General features: G+C 35.5%; 1 protein-coding gene across 50 annotated transcripts in view; it reads left to right on the top strand.

Annotated features, from left to right (window-relative positions):
• Nucleotides 1–17,082, top strand: part of CLASP2 (cytoplasmic linker associated protein 2) — a 246,743-nt gene that overhangs the window by 106,392 nt on the left and 123,269 nt on the right. For all 50 annotated transcript variants that reach the window (XM_035278616.3, XM_035278611.3, XM_035278606.3 and 47 more), the window contains 4 exons: nucleotides 3,080–3,225; nucleotides 5,552–5,687; nucleotides 13,116–13,186; nucleotides 16,494–16,553. In XM_035278616.3, the coding sequence (XP_035134507.1) occupies nucleotides 3,080–3,225; nucleotides 5,552–5,687; nucleotides 13,116–13,186; nucleotides 16,494–16,553 (413 nt within the window). The remainder of the gene's footprint in view (nucleotides 1–3,079; nucleotides 3,226–5,551; nucleotides 5,688–13,115; nucleotides 13,187–16,493; nucleotides 16,554–17,082) is intronic.

The raw sequence follows: 17,082 nt of genomic DNA, 5'->3' as shown, positions 1-17,082 counted from the left end.
CTACAAATAAAATATCTATAAATAAACTTAACCAAAGAAGTAAAAGATCTCTACAATGAAAACTATAAAAGTATTGATGAAAGAAGTTAAAGAGGACACAAAAAACAAAAGATATGTTCCATGTTCATATTGATTGGAAGAATCAATATTGTTAAAAAGTTCATAGTAGCCAAAGCAATCTACGGATGCAGTGCAATCCCTGTGAAAATGCCAATGACATTCTTCATAAAAATAGAGAAAACAATCCTAAAATTCATATGGAACTACAAAAGACCAACAATAATGAGTGAAGGCAATCCTGAGCAAAAGGAACAAAGCTGGAGGCATCCCTCCTGACTTCAAATAATATTACAAAACTGTAGTAACCCAAACAGCATGGTACTAGTGTAAAAGCAGATAAATAGACCAGTGGAACAGAATAGAGAACCCAGAAATAAATCCACACATTTATAGTCAACTCATTTCAGCAAAGGTGCCAAGAGCATACAATAGAGAAGGACAGTTCATTAAATTCTACTAGGAAAACTAGATATCCACATTGCAGAAGAATAAAACTAGACCCCTACCTCTCACCACATACATACATCAAAATTGACCAAAGATTTAAATTTAAGACATCAAACTACTACAAGAAAACGTTGGAGAAACACTCCCTAGGATGTTGGTCTGGGCAAAGATTTATTAAGACCTCAAAGTATAGACAAGCAAAGCAAAAATGGACAAATGAGATCATGTCAAGCTAAAAAAGTTTCTGTACAATGGAAACAGTCAATGAAATGAAGAACCCAAAGAATAGGAGAAGATATTTGTAAACTACCCATCTAATAAAGGAGTAATAACCAAATTATAAGTCAGTCAAACAACTCTATAGGAAAAATGTAAGTAATCTGATTTAAAAGTGGGCAAAAGATCTAAATAGACATTACTCAAAAGAAGACATAAAAATGGCCAACAAAGTATGTGGGAAAATGCTCAACATCACTTGGTATCAGACAAATACAAATTAAAACTTCAGTGAGAAATTATCTCACCCCCATTAAAATAACTTTTATTTAAAAGACAGGCAGTAACAGACAAAAAACAACAATGCTGGCAAGGATCTTGAGAAAGAGGAACACTTGTACATTGTTGATAGAAATTTAAATTTTAGTTTAGTTTAATTAGTTTAGTTTTGTTCTTTATTTTAGCTTAGTTTATTTAATTTAATTGTTGTATTTTGAGACTGGGTTTCACTCTTTCCCAAGCTGGAGTACAGTGGTGCAGTCATGGCTTGCTATAGCTTTGACCTCCTGGGCTCAAGCAGTCCTCCCACCTCAGCCTCCCAAGTAGCTGGGACTATAGGTATGCCACCATGCCCAGCTAACTTTTTACCTTTATCTTTTTAAAATTTTTTGTGGAGATGGGGGTCTCCCTATATTGCTCACATAGGTCTCAGACTCCTGGGCTCAAGTGACCCACCTGTCTTGGCTTCCCAAAGTGCTAAGATTACAGGCGTGAGCCACCACATGCAGAGAGAACAGTATGGAAGTTTCTTTAAAAAAACAAACAAACAAAAAAAACACCTAAAAACCACCATATGATCCAGTAATCCCACTGCTGTGTATATATCAAAAGGAAGATAAATCAATATATCAAAAAGATATCTGCATTTTCATGTTTACTGCAACACTATTCACAAAAAGCCAGGAGGTGGAATATACCTAAGTGTCCGTCAGTGAATGAATGGATGAGGAAAATGTGGTACATATACACATCGGAATATTATTCCACCATAAAAAGGATGAGATCCTGTCGTTTGTGACAACATGGATGACACTGGAGGACATTATGTTTGGTGAAATAAGCCAGTCACAGAAAGAAAAAGATTGCGTGTTCTCACTAATACGTGGAAGTTAAAAAAAAATGAAACTTGAGATAGAGAATAGAATAATGGTTCTCATGGACTGAGAAAGGTAGTTGGGGGTTGCATGGGGATAATAAAGAGGAGATAGTTAAAGGGTACAAAAATAGAGTTAAACGAGAATAAGATCTAGTGTTAGGCAGCACAATAGGGTGACTGTAGTTAACAATAATTTATTGTATATTTCAAAATAACTAAAAGAGTGGAATTGCAATTTTCCTAACAAAAGGAAATGATTGATATTTGAGGTGATGGATACCCCAGTTACCCTGATTTGATTGTTATACATTGTGTGCTTTTATCAAAAAATCATGTGTACTTCATAAAAATGTACAAGTGTTATGTATCCATAATTTAAAATTTTAAAAATTAAAAATTCAGCAGCAGGCCAGATGAGGTGGCTCACTCCTGCTGGGGGGCGCTGAGGCCGGTGGGTCTGTTGAGGCCAAGAGTTTGAGACCAGCCTGGCCAACATAGCAAAATCCCATCTCTACTAAAAATACAAAAATTATCCAGGCATGGTGGTATGTACCTGTAATCCCAGCTACTGGGGAGGCTGAGGCATGAGAACCACTTGAACCCGGGAGGTACAGTTTGCAGTGTGCTGCAGTAGCACCACTGCACTCCAGCCTGGGCAACAGAGCAAGACTGTCTCAAAAAATATAGTAATGCTAAAGGTTTCCAAATTTGACATTTTAAAAAATAGGCTCCCTTAGTAGATAGTGACAGTAGTGGTCACACAACATTGTGAATGCACTTAATGCCACTGAATTCCATACTGTAAAATGGTTAAAATAGTAAATTTTGTTAATGTGTATTTTACCACAATTAAAAGAAAGACTCCCTATTATCACATTGGAGATTAAACTAAAAGACAAATTAATAAATAAATAAAATAGAAAGATTCCCTTAAAACTTTACAATTGATGTACTTATAGATTACATTTCTCCATTGTGCTCATAACAATCTATAATGTTATTTTTCAGACGGCTTTTTGTTGGCATATTTATATACAAGATATGTTTAATGCTACTAAAATGTCAGAATATAGTAATATAATGAAACATTAAATATGTTTTTTTTTTAAGAAAGTTTTTGTTTGAATAATGTAGTTTAGGTAGCTTTTTTTTTCTCACTTTCACCTTTTTTGTCAATAATGAAAATTCATTTTATTTCAGCTGAAGAAAATTCGATCACTGCTTGTTGCTGGAGCTGCACAGTATGATTGCTTTTTTCAACATTTACGCTTGTTGGATGGAGCACTTAAACTTTCAGCCAAGGATCTTAGATCCCAGGTGGTTAGAGAAGCTTGCATTACTGTAGCGTAAGTATCATAAAAGGGTAAGTGTTTTTTATGAATGAATTTAGTACTCACTGATTCAGTGCTCATTAAGTCAAGTAGTAGCAAGATAGCCAAAAAAGTATATGATCCCCAAATCATTTTTATTATACGTAAGGATTCAATTGGTATGATTTTTTTTAATTCCTTAAAAGCTCTTTATATCAACAATTTAAGGTTGGTATAAAGATATTTAAAGCATCTAAAGCCTGCTGGTAGATTTTTGATCATTAACTCTACAAGTATAAGATGAAAATGAATGGGTCTGGAAACTGGCTATATTCACTCTTCTCACTACTAGTTTGGATAGTAAACACTTAATTTCTGGTATTTTAGCAATTATCCTGGCATTACAACATGCATCATTAAATTAGCAAAATCTAAACTTGAAGTTTGTAGTCTTCTACAATACAAAGATGGTAGAACTTAAACTCTATTTGTTACTATTTCTGATCTAAGCAGTGTTGTTGCATGTGCATTCCTTTGAAGATAGGGAACACAACAGTGCCTACTACCAATATTTCTAATCAGGATTATATTAGATATTCTAGTCAGAAATGAAAAAAAGACAATATAAGGATTGCAAGAAAAGGAACAGAACTGCCATTATTAGCAGACAATATAACTATCTGCAGAAAACTGCGAGAGAATCTACAGATAAATTATTATAATAAAGGGACTTTGGCACAGTTGCAAGATACAAGTCTTAGTATATTAAAATGATCCAGTATCTCTAACTAACAAAGAAAACCCATTATCCATAAAACGTAACCATGAAAAATACACTTACAATATGACTAGCTCTCTTGCAGAAAACTGGACAATATATGTAAAACACCTGTTTCCAGATACTAGACAGCAGACAGGGCAGGAATGGAATTCTTAAAAGATACAAATAATGTTGAACAGTGTAAGTTTTGACCTGGAGGCACTATGGGGAAGGGAGGGGAACCTAAGCATAGCTAGGCAATCTCACTGAGGTGAGGAAACAAATACTACAGTTTTCAGAGGCTGACGTGGTCAAAATTGTCAGTGCAGAATACTGGAGGGAAGAGGGAGATTCACACACACACACAAACACAAAGAGCCACAGAGATCTATATATGGGAACTCATGAGTATAGATTGCACACTAACCTGTCCATGTGAAAGAAAGGAACTAATAATGCTTGGGAGCTATAAGATAAACAGTTCCCAGAGCTCATAGGAGAGGTTTAAGATCTGACCAACCAGAATGGAAAAACCTTGGGGATCATCCAAGGCAGTAAGTAGAAACCCCAGAAAGGCCATTGCATAGGAATAGTACTAAACCAGCTCTAAAGTAAGGCAACTCTAGACTCTGCCTCTCCCAACAAGCTTGTAAAGATCAAGCTGATTCCCAAGTACATTACCTGCCTACCGGAGTAAAATTCATGCCCTTTAAAGGAAGACAACATCTAAACATATCCATACCTCCTTGCTTTTCATTTGTGGTTCCTTTTTGCCTGTTAGTTCAGACATTGGAAAACTAACATAATAGCATTTGTAAATAGGTCTGAATCTGACCTCTTCGAATCAAGAACCTGAATTATTGGAGCTAACTCTATCCCAACCGTATATTTTCAATAACATATAAACATATGGAAATTAACCAGTATTGCAAGCATTGTCAACACTTTGAGTGATTACAATATCCCTCCTGTTTTAACTAAAATCATACAATTAAAGGCTAATTTAGTTGTTTACACAGTTGGAAAGAGAAGTCAGATGTCCTGAAGATTACCCAACTAAAATATGGTTCAGTTGTATTTTTGACTGCGGATTTGGAAATCCTACTCCAGAGAAGTTAGGGAGTATTTATGACTAAAAAGGGGTGATACTGTTAATAGAAATGGAGAATATTTTGAGGAGCATTGATTTAAGATTTCAAATTTGTTTGTAAAAATATGTTGAATTTAGGATTGATAATGGATCATCAAAATGGAAATATCTCATGGATAAAGACCAAAGGTCAGAACCATCAGAGCTGATTATTTCACCTGATGTGTCCTTACAGTTAATAAATTCTGAAATCAAATGGCTTCTTCAAGTGCTATTGCAAACAGATGAGAAAAATGCCAGACTTCAACTTTGGACTAGCCAGTTAAAAGATAGGGAAAAGAAGAGAATATGTAGTATCTAGGTTTCCCTTTCTCTCGTCTGTTTTTCTGCAATTACAACTGATTAAAATAAAAATTCCTAAGCTAATTCAGTAAAATCGTATTTAAAATTATATAGTTCTATCTGTACTTAATGTTAAACTATTAAAAAATACTTTTCATCTTCCTTTGTAGCCACCTTTCAACAGTTTTAGGAAACAAGTTTGATCATGGCGCTGAAGCCATTGTACCTACACTTTTTAATCTGGTCCCCAATAGTGCAAAAGTCATGGCAACTTCTGGATGTGCAGCAATCAGATTTATCATTCGGGTAGGTTTGTTCTCTCCTTTTCCACTGCTGCCTTCTCCCCACTTTCCCCACCCACTTTTTCTTTCTTCTTCCTCCTCTTTCTCTCCTTTCCCCATCCCACCCCACCCCCATCTCTCAATGTACCTAAACAAGTCATTGGGTTTCTTTTTGAACCCCAAAGGCAAAGTATTTTTGAATCATTTTTCTGAAAGTAAAAGCCGTAGATGGTCATTATAGAACCAGAAGATTACAAAGTAAACATGTTTGTATATGGAATATAATATATACATGCATGTACATATGAGTACATATATGTGTATATAGTTACATGTGTGTATAGTCACAGATATTACAGAAAAAAATTAAAAAGGCAAAGTTTTTATAGTCATGTGCCATCTTGCAAAGTTTCAGTCAGTGATGGGCTGTGTATATAACAGTGGGCCCATAAGAGTATACTGTATTTTTACTGTAGCTTTACTACTTTTGGATATGTTCAGATATACAATACTTAACAATGTGTTACTCTTACCTAGAGTATTCTGTACAGCCATATGCTGTACAGGTTTGTAGCCTAGGAGCAATAGGGTGTAACATACAGCCTAGGTGTAGAGTAGGTTATACCACATAGGCTTATGCAAGTACATTCTATGATGCCCATGCTATGATGAAATTGCCTAATGTATTTCTCAGAATATATCCCCATCATTAATTGAGGCATGACTGTATTTCTCTTCATTCATATCTTGAGGATGCCTAAAAGAGAAGATTTGAAAAAACAAATCTCTCCCCTTGAATTCTATTCCTTTGTTACTAATCACTCTAGCCATTTAATGTATACTTTTCTAAACTTCTATTCTGTGCCTATATAAATGTATTTGCTACACATATAGAAAATGTAAATATATATAATATATTCTTTAACATTTATTTATTTATTTAGAGATGAGGTCTTATCTGTCACCCAGACAGGAGTGCAGTAGAGCAAACTCAGTGCACCGTAACCCTGCCTCCCAGGTTTTAGCAGTTTTACCGCCTCAGCCTCCCGAGTAGCTGGGACTAGAGGCATCTACCACCATGCTCAGCAAATTTTTTGTATTTTTAGTAGAGACAGGATTTCACCAAATTGGCCTGGGCTGGTCTCGAATTCCTGGCCTCAAGTGATCTGCCTGGCTCAGCCTCCTAAAGTGCTGGGATTACAGGTGTGAGCAATCGTGCCCAACCTAGTTTCTTTTTTATTATTTTTTTATTTTTTATTTTTTAATTGAGACGGAGTTTTGTTCTTATTACCCAGGCTGGAGTGCAATGGCGCGATCTCGGCTCACCACAATCTCCACCTCTTGGGTTCAGGCAGTTCTCCTGCCTCAGCCTCCTGAGTAGCTGGGATTACAGGCACGCGCCACCATGTCCAGCTAATTTTTCGTATTTTTAGCGACGGGGTTTCACCATGTTGACCAGGATGGTCTCAATCTCTTGACCTCGTGATCCACCCACCTCGGCCTCCCAAAGTGCTGGGATTACAGGCGTGAGCCACCCCGCCCGGCCCTAGCTTCTTTTTAAAACTTCATGTGCTTGGGCAGCTCTCCTTATCCATATACATAATTCTTTTTAATGTCTAAATTAGTCTTCTTTTAAGGATGTCCCATCAAATTATCCTCACCAGGCCAGGTGAGGTGGTTCATGCCTGTAATCCTAGCACTTTGGGAGGCCAAAGCTGGTGGTGGATCATCTGAGGTCAGGAGTTCGAGACCAGCCTAACCAACATGGAGAAACCCTGTCTCTACTAAAAATACAAAATTAGCCAGGTGTGGTGACACATGCCTTTAATCCCCAGCTACTCAGGAGACTGAGCCAGGGGAATCACTTGAACCCGGGAGGTGGAGGTTGCTGTGAGCCAAGATTGCACCATTGCGCTCCAGCCTGGGTAACAAGAGTGAAACTCTGTCTCAAAAAAAAAATATTATCCATTATCCTCACTAGTCTCATTCCTGCAGTCTTCTTCCTGTAGTCCTTTTTCTCCATCCCTTTACCAATATTGTCTTTTATCAGTATCTTTAAGGTTTTATAATTTAATAAATTTTCATAGTTTACTTTGTATTTCCTGCATTATTAGGGATGTAAGCTTTTTTTTTCCTTCTATAATTCTTCTATGGGTTGTCAGTGTATACTCTACATTTTTTCTCACTTATTTCTAAGATCGTTTTATATATCATAAGGATATACTGTGTTGTATGTATTGTGGTATTTTCTACAGTCTGACATTTCTTCAGATATTATAGAAGCTCTTTTGTTATATATCAGAGTTTTACATTTTTATGTACTGAGACGTTCATTTTGTGGATTTTATTATAGTTAAAACATTACCTTTCCTATTTCACAGTTACACAAAAATATTCAATCATTTTAGAACTTCTGTGTTTTTTTTTCTTAGGTTTAGATTTAACTGGATTTTATTTTCGTGTGAAATAGAATTTCTAACTTGCTATTTCCCCCAATACAAAACCAATTGACCCAGTAGCATGTGGTGAATTACAGTGTAGCGTTTTCTTGAAATGCTGCCATTTTCATGTAATACGTTTCCATAAATATGTTGTCTGTTTCTTAAATTATTTTCAGGTTCTTTGATCAGTTTCGCCTTTCCTGTTAAAAAAATTAAGTTTATTCCTAATACTGCCTTACCAGGAAATATTCTTTTCCACCAATAAAATTAAAACTGCTTATTTAAAATCTTCAAAAATGATCCTTTTTTCTCCCGTTTTAGCTTTCTTTCTTTTTTTTTTAAGATTGTAGACAACCTTAATTCAGAACTTTTGTAACAATGTTAGGAAGTATAGTGGGAATCATTGAAATCATTGTTTTATCCCTGAGTTGGGTGGCATTATATTTAACTTTAAATATGATTTTTTAATGGGTTTCTATGAATATAGTATATTAGATTTTGGAAATTTTCTACTATTAACATTTTGCTAAATTTTGATTGGAAATCGATGTTGAATTTTATCAGGTAACCCTTTAATATCTTTATAAATGACTATTGTTTTTTCATTATCCATTATACATTCAGGAACTAAATTCTGCTTGGCCGTTGTGCATTAAGATACTGCTAGATTCAGGTGGTTAATAGTAAGATTTTGGCATTCATTTAAATGAATAACTATTCTGTGAATTTTTTTCCAGTTTTATATATTTTGTTAATATATTGTTCTGCTATTAGAATTTATTGGCCTTTAAGATTATCTAGTACCATTTCCAATGTTTTAGACTCTAGGCATCTTGAATCTTTAGTCTGAAATGCTGGCATTCCTCTCGCCTCAGCCTCCAAAGTAGCTGGGATTACAAGTGTGAGCTACTGTATCCAGCTGACTTTTTCTAATTAGAATGTTATACATTCTTTTATATATACTTGGCAGAAGCATTATTTTGGGTTCTTTATAAACTTCAGCTTATAATTTTATTGACTCTAGTAAGATTATTTAATTTTTCTAATTTTTTAGTTTATGTATATATTTTTCAACTTTGGCTCATTTTATCTTTTTAGATCTTTGTGGAATATCTTTAGACAGTTTGCATTGCCTTTTCTTTATTATTATAAGGCTTTGGGTTTTCTTCTGAGTTTGACTTTGGCAGCATCTCAATGATTTAAATTTACCACATTCTCTTTAATTTGTGTTCTCAATTATTTGTAATTTCCATTTCAACTTTGAATTGTATAATAATATTGTTTTCCTTTTTAGATGGTGCTTTTGTTCTTATTGTCATTATTTTCTAATTTCATGACATTCTGATCAGGGAATTTGGTTGTATGATTTATTTTTTGGTGAATGCCTTGAAATTTTGTGTTCTAGCATGTCATCAGTTTATATAGGTAGTCTATTAGCATTTACAAATGTAGAATTCTTTGGCAGAGAATTGAGTACTTCGCTCATCACTAAATCTAGCTTATGTTTTATTTATGTTATTCAAGTTTTTTATGGTCTTATTAAAAAATCTTTATGTGACAAATTCTGATTCTTGTCAAATTCATTTTTCTAACAGTTCTTGATATATGTACTTTATGTATGGTCAGGGTTTTTTACTATTATCATCTTGAAACAGTATTTTTTTTAATCTTATATGTTGTTTTCTGTTCATTGTGCTTTTTTTCCCCTATTTTTCTTTTATAATTTAGAAGTTCCTTATTGTCAAGAATAAAATCTTTGTTATGCTTCTTTTAAAAAGTATATGTATACATTTTATTTGATTCATGTCATTTTGTCCCTTACCCATTGAATTAAATTTAACAAAGATATTTTTATTTTTAGCAATTGTAATTAACTGTTTTTTTTTTAACTGCTTTTATTTCTGACCCATTGTTTATTGGTATACTCTCACTTCCTTTTTAAAAATTGATTCTGGGTCATTCTTGTTTTACTTTAGTGTTTTCTCACTTTTCAAATATATATGTTTATATTTTGAATTGATTCTTCCTTGCCAATTCAAAATATATGGACTGAAAATTTGACTGTTGAACTTCAGGTTCACTTTCCTTTTCTTTCACAATTGCTTTTTGTTGGTGGTGGTGTTGAGATGCAGTCTCGCTCTGTCACCCAGGCTGGAATTCAGTGGCGCCATTTCCCCTCACTGCAATCTCTGCCTCCCAGGTTCAAGCTGTTCTTCTGCCTCAGCCTCTCAAGTAGCTGGGATTTCAGGTACCTGCCACCACGCCTGGCTACTTTTTGTATTTTTAATAGAGGTGAGGTTTCACTATGTTGGTCAGGCTGGTCTTGAACTTCTGACCTCCTGGCTCACGCCTCACACCTTTAATCACTGCACTTTGGGAAGGTAAGGCAATCCTCCTGCCTCAGCCTTCCAAAGTGCTGGGATTACAGGCATGAACCATCACATCTGGCCTGTTTTCTTAACTTTTTATTGTTGTCTCTAAAAGTGAGACTATTTGATTATTTTATAGTAAAACCACCACCACCACCACCACCAAACAACCTTTAGGAAGTTTTATAAGTAGTCCCTTTGCATGAAGAGTTTCCCGACAGCAGGTCTAGGAGTCAATTGTCTTTTACTAATACTATTCTTAAACAGTAGACAAGGATTTTTGACTGAAATGGGTTTATCTTAAACTTATGTTAATTTTTATGAATCTTTATTTAATTCTTATTTGCTCAGATTTTTTCCTGCTCTTACTTTTGTTACACAAATTCTGAAATCCTCGATGTCATTTATCATTTTTTGAGTAACTTTTTGTCTCTTTGTCTTACATCTATGTGTATTCTCAGGAAAAATTCCTTTAAATTCTACTTGTTTTAAAGTACCCATTTTGTGATTCTCAGGCTTTACTCTTTATCCTTTGTTTTCAAATTGCTCATTTTAAACAAACTTTTTTATGTTATTATACTAGCCTGTCATCTCACCAATAATACAATGATTTTTAAATGTTACCCAAAGTTTTTCTGTTTTTTTTCCTAAGGGTCTGCTTCCTTAGATTGCTCTGCTTAATTTCTAATTCTCTTTTTAATTTTAGAGAAGCTTCCCCCCCCATTGTCAACTTGTATTAATAAAGTGTAAATCTTTCTGACTTAGTGTTTGATTAAATGCTTTTTCTATAATTGAAGTAATTTTTTACTTTCCTTTGGTACAGTTCCCCCTAAATGTGATGTAGCAATCATTAGGTCAGTTTATTTCCCCGTCCTTGCCACTGGTTAACCCAGCATTAGGCTTCTTGGGAGGTTAGAAAAGAAAGAGGAGGAGTGTGGTAAGTAAGACCTCCTTCATAGTTGTGGCTAGGGGATCTCCATGGGCTTTACCTCCACAATAATGTTTGGGAAATGGGCTCTTGTAGATGCTGTTGGGAGCAGGTCCACAGAGTCCTTCCATGCTGAATTGGACAGTTGACTAACAGGCGTGTCAGCACACTTTCTTGCATTCTCATCTTCAACAGCTTCAAGTCTGTAAATGGTTTCTCTCTGCAGTAGCTGATAAAAGGTTTTTTCTTTTATTTTGGTTGAGATAGCTGTGGCAAACACTGTTGTGCCATATCCTTCAACGAAAAACTTACTTCTCCAGTGCCAGGAGAACTGTTAGTAGACAGCCTTTAGCTGCCAGTCTTTTAAAGGATTATTTCAGCTAGAGAGCTGCCTTTCTCAAGGTCTTGCCCTTCCCAGTATTACCTGTATCCAATGACTGATGGATGTGGAAGTTTATATAAAGGTTTGGCCATGTAGGACCAATTCAAGAGTGTTCTGAGGGAGCATTTTAGTTCTAGAGCTTTCTAATGGCTTTGGGCAAAGATAGCCTTGGGTTGTATCAAAGTTCCATTTCTTCCTCTGCCCACTCCACTCCTGCTTCCTTCTTCTCACTTCCACAGGTGCTAATCTCAAGGGCACTTACAAAAAATTAATATATAATAGATGTACATATTTTGGGAGTACGTGTGATATTTTAATGCATTCATATGTTTAAAGGTCAAATTAGGGTAATTAGGAATTCATTACCTTAAATACTTTTCTTTATGCTAGGGACATTCTGATTATTCTCTTTTAGCTATTTTGAGTGTACAATAGATTGTTGTTAACCATAGTCACCCCACTGATCTATTGAACACTATATCTTATTTGTTCTAGCTCTATACCTATTAACCTCTTTTCATCCCCCACTCCCCACTATTCTTCCTAGTCTCTGATCATGACTAGCCTGTTTTCTATCTTCATGAGGTTCACCTTAGTTTATCTCCCACATGAGTGAGAACATGTGATATTTGTCTTTCAAGGGCATTTCCTAACAAATATCCTGCATGCTAAACTCCATCTCATAGCCTGCTTCCTAGATAACCCAGCCTGTACCATTAGCTCAGAAGGAATACAGGAGATTTAAGGAATTAAATGTATGTTTATGTTAATGTCTATTATGAACTTTTTAGTGTTTGCTTCACTGAAGAAGAGAATAGTAATTACCAATAGAAATCAGAAGATTATGTGTATTGAACTTCTACTTGAATTCTAGAGATATATGATTCAGCCAGAATAAAGTGAAAGTTCTATTAAAATCACCATTTCACAGTCCATTCCCAGTAGTTAGGGATATAGATTCACTTAACTACCTGCTTTGATGACATTGTAATTACGATTTTTTTTACCAGCAATAGCCGAGGTACTTCAGAAAATTTAGCTGCCTTAGTACTCCCCCTCCCCCAAAACTGTATTATCCAACAGTTCTTTGCAGTTACAGAGTTAAGTTTTCTTTGTTATGTAATATTACATCCACACCTGTCCTTTTGAAACTGTATCATCATTACTGTTACTTTAATTGGGGAAAACTTTTCAAGACTGGTCTTGATTTCTTTCTTTTCTGGTCTTTCTGTCTTCTTGTAACATAACTAAATACTTGAATGTAAGGCAAATAGAAGAAAGCACTATGTGAAGTGCATAGTATTTTCAACCTTTTCTAAAACATCTTTTTCAGCATACTCATGTACCCAGACTTATACCTTTAATAACAAGCAATTGCACATCAAAATCAGTTCCAGTGAGGAGGTAAGTTTAATTTTTTTTAATTAATATTATTATTTTTGACATAGCTCTGATACTGCATTGTTTAATTCTTGGTCTGGTGCAAGAATTGGTCATTAATTTCTTGCCTTCCAGAAAATCATTAAAAAAGTGGGTTTTTTAAAAAAATCATATTTCATGTAAGGGAGAAGGGATGAAGTGATTATTATGAGCACCCACTTTTCTCAGTTTTATCATATTAAGCTTTGGTTTATTTGGGCTGCTGGTTGCCTTGGTTTTCAGAGAACAAGGAGTAGAGAGTCAGGTCTGGGCTAGAGTCCTACAACTGCCACTGACAGTTCTACCTTAGGCAACTGATTAACTGCTCTGAATCGTAGTCCCTGCATAGTTAGTAGGGCTAATACTGTCAGCCCCATAGAACATAAGGATTAAATGAGATACATATTAGTAGAATATAACCTGGTATTTGGAACAAAGTAAATAGCCCTATCAGGCAGGTCTTTCAATTAGTGTCTGTCTCTGTCTCTGTGTCTCTCTCCTGTTTCTACAATTTTTAACATCATACCTGTCAACCTAAATATCAGAGAGGCCCTCTGAAAGAAAACGATATTAGTATTTATGCAGGAATGAGCATTGCAGTGGTAATATGCATGAAACAGTAAACTATGTGCATATTCAGGAAGATAAAGAAAAACAAAGGTTTTTAAAGGAAAGATGAGGAGGCTTACATAATTGTTTTGAGGTACTTATCCTTGGCTACAAGGATCGGTAACAAGGGTGAAGCCAGGTTGAGGTTGGACAGGCAGTTGCTGGGTAGATGTCCTTGCAAAGTTTTTTTTTTTTTTTTTTTTTTTTTGGTAAGGTTGTAGTAGCCTTTGTGAAAGGTTGTGTTTTTTTGGAGTCATTGATGATAGCTCTTGTTATCAGTCATTTATGCATGAGAGCGCTCCCTTAATGGCCTTCCTCAGCTCTGTTTGTGTGTGTGTGTGTGTGTGTGTGTTTTAACAAGAGTGACTTCATTTTGATTCTGACAAATTTCCACACCAGTGTAACCAACAATAATAAAGACAGGAGAAACAAGATTTGTATACTTGATGTTTATAAAGAATTCTACCTTTTTAATTAGATAAATATATTTAATTAAATACTTTATTAGGAAGAAGCTGAATAAGACATTGTTATTTTAAGTGGTTCAGAGTTTTGATAATAGTTGTTCAGTCACATGTCTTGTGTCAGGAGTCAGCAAACAACAGCTTGCAGGTAAAATGTGACCAACAGTCTGGTTTTGTACAGCCTACATACTAAGGGTGTTACTTGCATTTTTAAAGCGTGGTTTAAAACATGCGGGGTTGTGGAGGGAAGAATATGAGACAGAAACTGTATGTGGTCCACAAAGCTTAAAATATTTACTGTCCAACCCTTTACAGAACAGGTTAACCAACCTCTGTCTTAAACTGAGGAAAATAGTAATTGGAGAAATACGAATGTGACAGAAGACAAAATCAGAAAACATATTATAGAATTGCCTTAAAAATGAGGAGCAATCCTTTAACTGTAGGGAGAGTGAGTGGAGTACAGCCTAAGCAGAAGTAGAAAGCTATGCCATATGTTGCAGAGCCGTCAGAGTCCCCTGAGGCCAGAACATATGATAAGTGGAAGGTTTCAAAGGGAAAAGAGGCTGGTTGAAGGCTGGAGAGTAGCTTAGGTCATAGTGTGGAGGGCTTTGAATGTTATGAGGAGGAATTTTGACATTATTTCGTAGATAGTAGGAATCTTTGACGGTTGTAGGTTTTTAGTGAGGAATTTTTACTCCTCACTAGTTTTTACTCTAGCTATGAAAGTGATTGAAAAGAAACAATGAAAAGCATTGTTTAATTAGGTAGGAGTTGTTATAATTCATAGAAGAGAGGCAGAGTCTCTACCAGAACTGTGTTGATAATTGATTGAAGGCGGTTTTATTTAACAAATTCAAAAGATGTTTTTTGTGTAGAAATTGAATATAGATGAGGAGGGTGGTGTCAAGTGCTTCATACTGTGAGCTCTGGAGTCAGAATGCCAGGGTTTAAGTCCTAGCTCTATCACTTTGAGCAAGTTAATTTAACCTCTCCATTTCTCATTTCCTGATCTGTAATTCATAAGCTATAAGAGAAGATTTGAAAGGGTAAGAATTAATTCATTGTTTTCTATGAAGTGTTTGAGTTGACATTCACTGCCTATGTGGAGATATCCATAAACTAGTTTGAACTTCGATTTAACTGCTGAAGTGACAGACCAATGCTGGAGATGTAGGACTAGATGTGATAATGATATCTCATAGGCAGAACTCAGGGTACAGGTGATGTTGCCCCAGTAGAAAGACAATAAAAAGATAAGTGGGCTAATATTGGCACCAACCAGGTGAGCATCTGTTTAAGGAAAGTGGAGGAAAAAATGTTAATCAAAGGAGAAATACAAGACAGAGCTGTGTCATCAAATACCAAGGAAGGAGAGGAGCTCAAGTAGGAGAGAGTTGAAGAAACTGAGAAATAGAGGACTTAGGAGAAAATGTACACAAACTTTATATAAAGTCATATACATACATATTTAAGGACACACTATAAAAATGAAAGATTCAGATTACTGTGCCTTTCTTAATCACCACTGTATATCTTCAATGTCAAGTGTATAGATGTTTAATAAATATTTTTTAATTAATAAGTGAAACTTGTTAAATTTTTTTATATTTTATTCTTTGAGACAGGTTCTCACTCTGTTCCCTAGGCATTATCTTGGCTCACTGCGACCTCCACCTCCCGGTTTTAAGCGATTCTCCCACCTCAACCTCCCGAGTAGCTGGGAGTACAGGCACATGCCACACGCTCAGCTAATTTTTGTATTTTTAATAGAGACAGGGTTTCACCATGTTGGCCAGAGTGGTCTCGAACTCCTGGCCTCAAGTGGTCCACCCACCTCAGCCTTCCAAAGTGCTGAGATTACAGATGTGAACCATCGTGCCCAGCCTTAAGTTTTATATTTGACAAACATTTTAAATTAAAATTATGAGGAACTCTTAAAACCTTTTTGAGCTGTTTAGCATAGCATTAATTGCATCCACTTGGGAGGCTGAGGCAGGAGAATTGATTGAACCCGGGAGGCAGAGGTTGTGGTGAGCTGAGATGGCGCTTTGTACTCCAGCCTGGTCAACAAGAGCGAAACTCAGTCTGAAAAAAAAAACAAGATATCTAAAAATCATGTCTTATGCTTAAATTTGGGGGCAACGTGTAGTAGTATAAAAGAAAGTGTTAATGTATTCCTCAATACAACATTTAGTTATTTAACTTTTATTTTTCAGACGTTCATTTGAATTTTTAGATTTATTGTTACAGGAGTGGCAGACTCATTCATTGGAAAGGTATGCATTGCCTCTTCCTTCCTCAGCTTCCCTCCCCATTGTCACTAGTTCTTTAGAAGTTGATGGTATTGGTTTTACATTACTTCTCATTTTCCTTCAAAGGTTATTTATACTGGTTTTCCTTTAAAGCTGTGGTAGTATTGTACCCCTCTTAATCATTAGAGCTATGAATTGTATGATTTTCTTCTTTGTGGAATGAGTAAGGGTTTCTCGAATAGAATGGATTATATAAGATACTCCAAGTTGAGTTGGGCAAATTTTAAAAATGTGTCTCTAGTCATATGATATAAGTTTCCTGAGATGCAGTCAATCATGTAATGAATGATTTAAGATGGAAGGAGCTTCCTTTCAGAGGAAAGAGATTTTTAAAAAGAGATATTTTGGGGTAAGTTTCTCCACACCAACTGTTAGATGTCATTGGTCAGGTATATACTGGGCAATGTCTAATGTAACTCTGAGATGAAGGAGAGGAAAATGTGGGCAACTGATTGGTTGCTGGCTGTTTGCCTGGCTATATTTCTCATTAGTT

The sequence above is a fragment of the Callithrix jacchus genome, chromosome 17, assembly GCF_049354715.1.
Source record: "Callithrix jacchus isolate 240 chromosome 17, calJac240_pri, whole genome shotgun sequence".
Classification (NCBI taxonomy): Eukaryota; Metazoa; Chordata; class Mammalia; order Primates; family Cebidae; genus Callithrix; species Callithrix jacchus.
Note: the sequence above shows the minus strand (reverse complement) of the source record. Positions and strands in the feature narration are given on the sequence as shown.